General features: G+C 39.3%; 1 protein-coding gene across 1 annotated transcript in view; it reads left to right on the top strand.

The window, feature by feature from the left end:
• The window catches only part of Adgb (androglobin), a 133,362-nt gene that overhangs the window by 8,277 nt on the left and 115,430 nt on the right, over positions 1 to 9,655 (top strand). Inside the window, exon 2 of the mRNA XM_031380372.1 lies at positions 8,940 to 9,102. Coding sequence (XP_031236232.1) covers positions 8,940 to 9,102 — 163 coding nt within the window. The remainder of the gene's footprint in view (positions 1 to 8,939; positions 9,103 to 9,655) is intronic.

Genomic DNA, 9,655 nt, shown 5'->3' with positions numbered 1-9,655 from the left:
AAAAAAAAAAAGTCTCCCGCAATCAAATGATCATAAGGCCCAAGACTCCTGGATCCAGGTTTACATAGTTATCGATGGTCTTCTAGAAACCTTAGGTTATCCCAGAGCCAGAGAGATGACTCGGGCCCCATCCTGACCAGTGCTGGTCTTGACCCATCAATGTTCTGATGTTTTAGTCCCTTATTCTATAGCATTAGTCATAAGGGATGAGATAAACCTGCTGTGGTGATTTGAATAGGTATGGCCCCCATAGACTCATGTGTTTGAATGCTTAGCCCATAGAGAGTGGCACTATGAGAAGGTGTGGCCTTGCTGGAGCAAGTGTGTCATTGTGAACTTGAGCTTTGAGCTTTCCTGTGTTTAAGCTACACCAGTGTGACACTCGGTCTCCTGCTGCTGGCACTCAGTCTCCTGCTGCTGCCTGAGAATCAAAAAGTACAACTCTAGGTTTCTCCAGCACCATGTCTGCCTGCACACTATCATGCTTCCCAATATGATTTTAATGGACAGAACCTTTCAAACTGTAAGTCTGATCCAAGTTAAATGTTTTCCTTTATAAGAATTGATGTGGTCATGTTGGCTCTCCACAGCAATAAAACTCTAAGACAGAAGTTGGTACCAGGAATGGGGTATTGCTGTGATAGGCCTGACTGTTTTTATTTGTAAGAATGTGGACGTTAGGACTTTGTATTAGAAAAGTAGTTGGATGCTTTAGGTAGGGCTTAATGGGCCATCCTAGAAGGAAGATGGAAGGCAGTGGTGATGAGGGTGATGTGAACTGTAGAGCCTAGCTTAAGAGGTTTTAAAGGAGAAGAATTTCAGTATGTGGCCTAGAAACTGTTCTTGTGGTATTTTGTTGAAGAATGTGGCTCCTTTTGCTCTTGTCTATAAAGTTTGTCTGAAGCTAAAGTTTTGGGTTAATTGCATTAGCAAAGAAGATTTCAAAACAACCTAGTGTAGACTACATCAGGTAGTTATTAATGGCCATGCCTACAGAAGGAGCTTATGAAAAGGAGCAAACTGAGCAAGGAAAGTTACAAAACAAAAGGGGCTACCAGGAAGAATGGAGCTAAATCCTGTGTTCAAGGAAATAAACAGATTAAGAAATTTTGGATGCTAAGAGGAATAAAGGGAGCGGTAAGGCCCTACCCAGCTAAACTTTCAACAGTAAAAGAAATACAGGAACAGTTTGGCTCCAGGCATATACTGGTGTAGTGATGCACATACTTTTAATCTGAGCATTAGAAGACAGAGGCATACAGAGCTCTTAGTTCAGCCTGGTCTACAAAGCAAGTTTCAGGACAGGTAAGCTTAGACAGTGAAGGAAACCATTGCAAAACAGAAAGCTGGTGAAGATGCAATTGAACAAGGGGGCCATGGTCCAGCCTCAGCTAGCAGCAGAACTTGTCAGTTTTGGCCAGAGGTTTCTACATTCCTGACCATATTAATCCACCCAACCCATCCTAAACTCAAAGGTTTTTTCCCATGAGGCCAGCAATGACTTCTCCAGTTGGTCTTTATGCTCTAGCAAGCCTGTGTCTTTATATCTTTTCTAGTGTGAGACTAGAAACTGAATTCTGTTAGTCTTTGTATTCACTGTGTTTTTAAAATGGACAAATGTTGAACTGCTAAAATCAATTTTTATTTAAGTAATTTTAGTAAAACTAAAGGAATAAAAGGTCAGCATAACAACCCGTTTCAAACTATTTTTCAATTAGAGAAAATATTTTTTTTTTTTTTTGCAACATGTTTCCTTAGGAATTAGATTTTTCTGAGGAGTGTGACTCCGAATGCCCTTAAACCAAATTCAGTCCATTGTGTAATTGTACTCATATTCAGGCTCCTTGTGTGTACCAGCTGACACTACCTAAGTAGGCATGCTGATTGCATTTTGCATAAATAAGCTGCCTCCCAGCGGGAGAAAAGTCATGCACTGAACAGCAGGCTTTGAGAAAACAATGGCAAGATTCCAGGCCTTTTTATTGAAACTTTAACATCGCCATAGTGACCAGCATCCATCAAATAAACTCCTTAAAGCAGAGATACTAGACAGTGTCTGTGTCTGGACAAATCAGATTCAGATATATTTTAGTTCTTAAAAGTCTCCAAAGGCCTCATACCTTTGAAATGACTGTTTTTGGTGAAGGATTTATTTTGTTTCTTTATAGCTCTTGTATAGTTTATATTGTATTAGAGTCGTGTTGATTGCCTTAAGATTAACTTTTAACTAATTTATTGATTTTAATGAAGTAGAGTAGGGTCTTGCTGTGGTGCCCCAGGCTGTCCTCAAACTCTGTGTCTTCCTGTTTCTACTTCCTCATTGCTTAGATAAAAGGTATGCTGTACCGTGAAGGGGGGTGGGGTGGGGAGGGAGAGGGCAGGGAGGAGAAGGAAAGAGAACACAGATGGTGGGAATTTGAGCAGAGCATATCAGATGCATTTGTGGCAATAGTATAACTAAAGCCTCGACTGTATAATGATACATGCTAAAAATAAGTTTAAAATCTTCGTATTGTTTTTGCAAAGTGTGAGTTACAAGTGTCTCCTGAAGTTATTATATTAATAATAGTCATATGAAACATTTTAAATTGTGGACTGATATCATATGTAAAGACAGTTATGACCTGATCTCAATTATGAATCAGGAAAGGTATTTAATTTACTTGCTCTAGACCCACCACAGAGCAGTCAGTGTTCAGTATTACATAGAAATGAGTGCGACATGGTTTAAATGAGAGCTTTCCTTAACCGGTCTGAAATGATAGATTTTCCTAAAATGGTTTCTTCTCAGATACACCTGTTATTTTGCCTCACTTAAATAATTCTGCATCCTCAGTTTCTTGTCTTCCTATAGTACAGTTCGCAATTCATTCTTCACTAACCCAGATCCATCCTTTGTGTTCCTCTGTCTCATGTCTCATGTCTCAGAGCATCTTTAATTTCTTTTCACGTGCGCCCATGCTCACAGGCACTCTCTGCCAAAGTCTATAGTTATTCAGCATTGTTTCTACAGAGAAATACAAGAATAATTCTATCCCTCAGAATTCCTTTTGTTATCCACTCTAATTTTTTAATATAATTCAATTATATCTTTTGAAACACACAAAGCTATTATTATTACTATTGTGTGTTTGTAGGACATATTTTAAAAACTTTACTAACATGTTATATAATTTACTTACCTTTGTCATTTGAGGCCTGCCCTTATGTAGTGTTTCTCTTTTCACTTTCCTGAAGTAAGTCCTTCAGGGTTCTTGTCTGTTTTGTAAAAAAAAAAAAAAAAAAAAATGTTATAGCAGAGTCAATGTTACCATGTTTGTATTTCATTTAAGATGAACATGTTTGCCAGGCAGTGGTGGCACATGACTTTAATCCCAGCACTTGGGAGGCAGAGGCAGGCAGATTTCTGAGTTCAAGGCCAGCCTGGTCTACAGAGTGAGTTCCAGGACAGCCAGGCCTTCACAGAAAACTCCCCTGTCTCATCTCAAAAAACAAAACAAAAAAAAAAAAGATGAACATGTTTATCTTTTGTATATGAGTTTGGTTGGGCATTGACTTTAGATTTGACAAATAGATTTACTTCCATTCTGAAGATCCCATTTTGTTACTTTCTAGTACCTATTATTACTATGAATTTGAGATAGTTCTTCATTTTAGGTCATTTGATTTTCCGTTATGTAAATAGGTATATATTATACTTTCATTTCGTATACTAGTATGTAGGCTCAGATTACCACCTCCCTACCTCCTATTCATCTTTTAAAAAATGGTTAAGCTTAGATCTGAAAACATATCTTTTGTCAATTTTACATATTTTTAAGTCATCTCTAACACACTAATACCATTTATCCATTCCCACATTCTAACAACTTTATCATTCTGAAAGCTCTAGTATGTCTGTGTTACATTTTAAAGTCTATTCACATGTGTATTCCACACTTTCTGTTTCTTTCGTTCTATATAAATACCAGCTTGTAAACATCTTCTTGCTAATAGCCCACCTACCCACCCCCACATAGCGATAGAGTATATATTCTTTATGTTATTTTATAATAATTAACTTCTTAAATTTTTACTACTGAACTTTTAAAAAAGGACTCTGTCCACGTCTGAGTTTGTGTCTAATGCCTTCCAGTTTCACTTCTGTGTAGAAATGCCCCTGTCACCCTTCTTGAGAATTCTAATTGCACTCACTTTACAGGTTTTTAGAATGATCATTTTTCTCTTCTTTTGGGTTTGACTCTTTCCTCCTGGGAAGCCGACTGCTCCAGGCTATCTATTTGCCTTTGGCTCTGTAGTTTCTGTTCATCTCTTGTAGATATTCTGGGGTCTGACACCTAGTTCCCACCATCCAGCTGTGATTGTGATTGGGATGGTGAGGTCCCTAAGCCACTGCTGAAGCCAGTTGACTCACACTCCTGAGAGGACGCATAATCAGTTGGCAAATGGCTGCTTTGGGGATCTACCTAAAGGCTGTTCCTCTTCTCTTGGGCCCTAGTCTCTCTCTAGAAACTCAAGACCTAGCTACAAGCAACCTACAACATAGCCAGTGGGCCAGCAGAGGCCCCTAGCACTTGGTTCCAACATAAAAACATTTACTATGTTTTAAAGTTTTCCCACAACTCCTCCTCCCAAATCTTAATGCTAGAATCCTGAGTTCTCTGCCATATGGGAAATACCATCCCTAATGTTATACTCAGAGTAGAAGTCAGTTTCTGTTCAAGGTGCCCACCCTGCCACACCAGAAACTACTGGGAGTGCAATATCAGACGTGGTTTAAGGCTAAGAGCTTATGTGTGGCTCTGACAGTTGTTCCTTATTGACACCTCCTTCTCATGGCATTTCTGGGAGAGCTAGACTTTCAGTTCTTCAAGCTGCACTTTCCACTGTTTGAATCTGCTTCCCAGTGAATATTTATGCACTGAACCATTTCGCCCCCCAATTTACTACAAATGCTTCCTGTAATCAGTCTACTGATCATCATCCATCACTGAGCACTGAGCATGCTTGTCCATCACTGAGCACTGAGCATGCTTGTCCATCACTGAGCACTGAGCATGCTTGTCCATCACTGAGCACTGAGCATGCTTGTCCATCACTGAGCACTGAGCATGCTTGCTCTGTTCTCCAGCAGCAACTTTCCTGGCTTAGCTTTTCTCCTATGGGAGCTGGCTTTTCACTCAGTCATCTGAAATGTTTCCTCCCTCCAAACACTGTTGGGCTTTTGGTGGTGTTGTTGTTGCTTGCATTGTTTGTTTGGTTGCATTTTTTTTTATATCCCATTTTCACCATTTGAAATATCCAGATTTTATGTTATAAATCTTCTCCCCTAACTTACAATAAGTTTTTTAAAAAATGTTTCCATCAAGCGTGTTCCATTCAAATTCTATATTTGAAAACTTGATACAGCTAGGGCTTTTAATGATATGATGTTATCTCCTAGTATTAGGGTGTATTGCTAGATAAATTAACTATGCATAGCTCTTAGGTTTTGCTACTGCTGGTTTGAATTTTCCAAAACTTGGCAAAATGTATTTTCTATTATTCCAAATTCCCACATCTTCCTTTACTGTACAGGTTAAGAGCATATAGTGTTCTTTCAGGGGACCAAGATTCTAGTCTTAGTACCTACATGGGAGCTCATAACCAACTATATGTAATTCCAGTTCCAGGAGATCCAATGCCCCTTCTGACTTCCACAGGCACCAGGCATATGGTACACATACATTCATTCTGGCAAAACAGTTATGTACATAACAATTTTAAAAATATAAATCACATTTAAAAATTACCCTGTTCTCAGAATCAATGATACCAGGCACAAGGTACTTTAGATACTAAAAAGGATCTCAGCTCTGCAAGAGCTTCTGCAAGCCAACTTCGAAGTCACACACACCATGTTGATGAAGTTCTACTCGACCTTGGGCTACACTTGAACATTGTTCCCAAGGACTGGTTTGATGCTTTTAACTGGAATCTTTTAAAGTAATATTCAGTGTAATTGAAATACATTTGATGTGTTCTTAGAAAAGGCAGCTGATTGGTTACAAAAGCTCAAGAGTGTGTAGAGGAAGCCTTGACTTATATGTGACAGACTGCAGGTGGAGGCAGACAGACTACAGATGGAGGCAGATATTACAAGAGCCCTTATTTCTTTAAAGATGAAATCTTCCTTTTAAAATTAATTTTTAAGACTGTCAACCTTGTGGAGCTGTGTGTAGTGGTACACACCTTAATACCTGCACCAGAGAGGCAGAGGTGGTGGGATCTCTGTGAGTTTAACATCAGCCTGGTCTACCCACATAGGGAATTCTAGGACATCCAGGACTATATAGAGAAATCCTGCCCCACCCCTCAACCATAAAACTCAAAAAACAAAAAACTGTTCATTTCCAAAAGGAGGTAACTTTATCTCTGTCTTTCATTTGTGTGTTCATTTTGATATGTCATCCTTTCTTTTAACCAATATTTTGTGGCAGCACTCAATAGAACACAATAATGTAAAGACTTACTCCTTGTCTGGGGTTTGCCTGGGTTCTCTATTAATAGTAAGAAGTGTTCTATTTTTCTTGAAAATGTATTCTTTGCCTCCTGACCTCGTCTATATTGTGATATGCTACTTAGGATTTTTTTTTTATATATATATAAAAGCAATGTATATATCCTCAGACTTTATTTTTAACCATACAGCAGACTGAGATTTAAAACAAAAACAAAACTAGAAAATCTATTAAAAAAAAAAAGAACCGGGAACTTGGGGCCCAGAACTGAGGGAGAATTGAAGATGAGAGCGTCTTCTAAAGCAGGCCGGGCAGTGTCATGGGCTCTTTTGCTTTGATGCATGTGGGGAAAGGTCTTCAACACAGAGGAGGAAAGAAACAAACCCTCCAGTCTCTGCAGCAGCCATGAACCGGTGTGCCAGCTCTAGGAGACACTGACCGAGGATGCTGGAACACAGCATAGCGAAAATGCAAGCTCTTGAACCGGAAGTGTGAACTTACCAGGCTCCAGACAGCGAAGAATGAGGAAACTGAACCTAACTCTTTAGCGTGGTAATGGGAACTTCTACTGTATGAAGTTCAAGTCACCCTCTGGCTCACGGTTGCTGCGAGGAGGAACATGTCACCACCCAGGCAGAACGTGGCTGTCCCCAGAGTATGTTTGCCAAGCATTTCCTCTAACTCCTCATACAAAGCAATGGCCGGCGTGAATCTGGACTATTCTTGCTTTTCAGAGGGTTTTGAGTGAAAGCACAAGTCTGGAAACCTTTGTTGGAATATCTTCAGCAGAGGCCAGCCCAGATTCCCAGTTCTCCTGAGGAAGAAGGGGTGACTTTAACAAAAGCACTGTTAGTCAGTAGGATGATGGAATACGAAGACTGTAGTGCTCACAGGTAGGACTTAGAGAGGGGCCCTGGGTGCCCAAGTCGCTCAGGTGTGAGGCTCAGGCCACCCCAGGGAGCATCAGGGGTAATACTGTGGGGCAGAGCATAGGACAGGGCCTCCTGCCTAGCTCACTGGGTTACAATAAAAGTGTCTGGCAACCAGTCCATTTGGAGCTATATGGGGGCTAGCGAGGTGTCCCCACTTTCAATCGCCTCTGCCTTGAACTTATTGTCTCCTCTTGGGGCTTCCTTGTGTAGCAGGCAGAGTGGGGCCTAGAAAGAAAAGAGATCTTGGCAATTACAGAGAGATAGAAAATGAAAGAAAAGAAAAAAAGAGAAGAGAGAAGAGAAGAGAAGAGAAGAGAGAGAGAAGAGGCTGGAGAGATGGCTGAGGTTCTGAATTCAAATACCAGTAACCACACGGTGGCTCACAGCCATCCATAATGAGATCTGATGCCCTCTTGTGGTGTGTCTGAAGACAGCTATAGTGTACTCATATATAATAATAAATAACTCTTAAAAAAAAGAGAGAAGAAAAAAGAGAAGAGAAGAAAAAAAGAAGAAAAGAAACTGCAAGATTTATAGCAACAAAAGCTACAGTTTTGTTTATAAAAATGGAAAACTGGGGCTGGAGAGATGGCTCAGAGATTAAGAACACTGACTGTTCTTCCAGAGGACCGGGGTTCAATTCCCAGCAAGTACATGGTGGCTCACAACTGTCTGATCTAACGCCCTCACACAGACACACATGCAGGCAAAACACCAATGCACATGGCATAAAATAAATAAGTTGTACTATAAAAATGAAAAGCTTTGAAATAAAAATTCATAAATTTGAAATTCCAAAGTATTGATGCCTAGTTAAATAAAATGTATACTAGAAGATGGATATTATAAAATCATCATGTTATCATAATAAGATATGATAATATATACTATATGTTAACATATTTTGTAATATGATGCATATTACATTATGCAATAATTAAAACAATAAGCATTTATGGACATGGGACACATAAGAATAGATGGAAAATATAATATACACAGTGTTTTATTTAAAAGGAAAAATCACAGTTTTCAAATTGCTCTGATGGTGGTAAACAATGTGGTGCTTATGGAAAGTGCTTTTTATTTAGCATTGTTTTTAATCAAAATAGTGACTATTTACTACTTTTACATATAGAAAAACCAAAATCATATTTGTGGGAATATTCCAAAACCTATTATTCTTGTAAGAAATTTTTCATGAACATGAGTTACATTTTAATTATTTTATGTTTATATGAAATTAGGTAGTATTCTGTTCACACCAATTTTTGAGTGTCCTATATTAGTCAGTGGGGACAAATGTTTAAAATTTGTTTTGGAGCTAACTTCTTTGTGGTGCTTTCTGTCTCTAGAATTGTCACATGTCAATGGTCTTACTGACAAGTGTATCCAATACACTCTACTGACATGATCATTCAGTTTATGCTACGGAATTAATTCACTATTTCATCTCAGTCGTTTCATTAAGACTCTTAACTAAGACTCTTCAACTCATTCTCTTAAGTCTCTACCCCTTTGCCAGCAATGTGCCTCCTGGTTCTTCTGAACAGAAGAAGGGAAAGTTCCCGATCTGGCCGGAGTGGAGCGAGGCAGACATAAATGCTGAAAAGTGGGATGTAGGCAAAGGCGGGAAGGAGAAGGACAAGACGGTCAAGAGCCCCATCTTTGTAAGTAGGCGTTGCTGAGGCTGCCGCTGAGCCGTTGCGCGTTTTGCATTCTTGCACATGATAGACAAGTTCTGCCCCCGAGTTGTATCCTTGGCTCGTTAATAATGAGATACAGTTGTGAGCAGGAGTTTACACTCCTCCCTGTCCCCATTCTCCATTCCAAAAGGAAAACTTTACTTTCCCCTCATCCCCTTCCCTATTACACTACCTCTTCATTTCATTTGTTATCCTGGGAAAATGTATGGGAAGAAACATGATGGTATCCTCATGAAATACAAGGAAAACTGAAAGATAAATGAGCTGGTTTAGCAACTGGTTTGGGCAATGGGAACTAGTTCAGACAGACGGGAACCAATAGCAAAAGTCTCTCCGTATCTTCTTTGGCATTTGATTTTCAACTTTTGACTGACATGAGATGCTACAAAATGAAACAGAGAGTTGGCTAATGTTCCATTTTCTCTGTTTTCCTCCCATCTTCCAAACAGATTTGTGTTTTAACAACACAGATACATCCTAGAGTCTGATAAACAAGTGATTTTTTTTTTTTTTTTTT

The sequence above is a fragment of the Mastomys coucha genome, unplaced genomic scaffold, assembly GCF_008632895.1.
Source record: "Mastomys coucha isolate ucsf_1 unplaced genomic scaffold, UCSF_Mcou_1 pScaffold2, whole genome shotgun sequence".
Taxonomy (NCBI): domain Eukaryota; kingdom Metazoa; phylum Chordata; class Mammalia; order Rodentia; family Muridae; genus Mastomys; species Mastomys coucha.
This window is presented reverse-complemented; position numbering and strand designations above follow the sequence as displayed.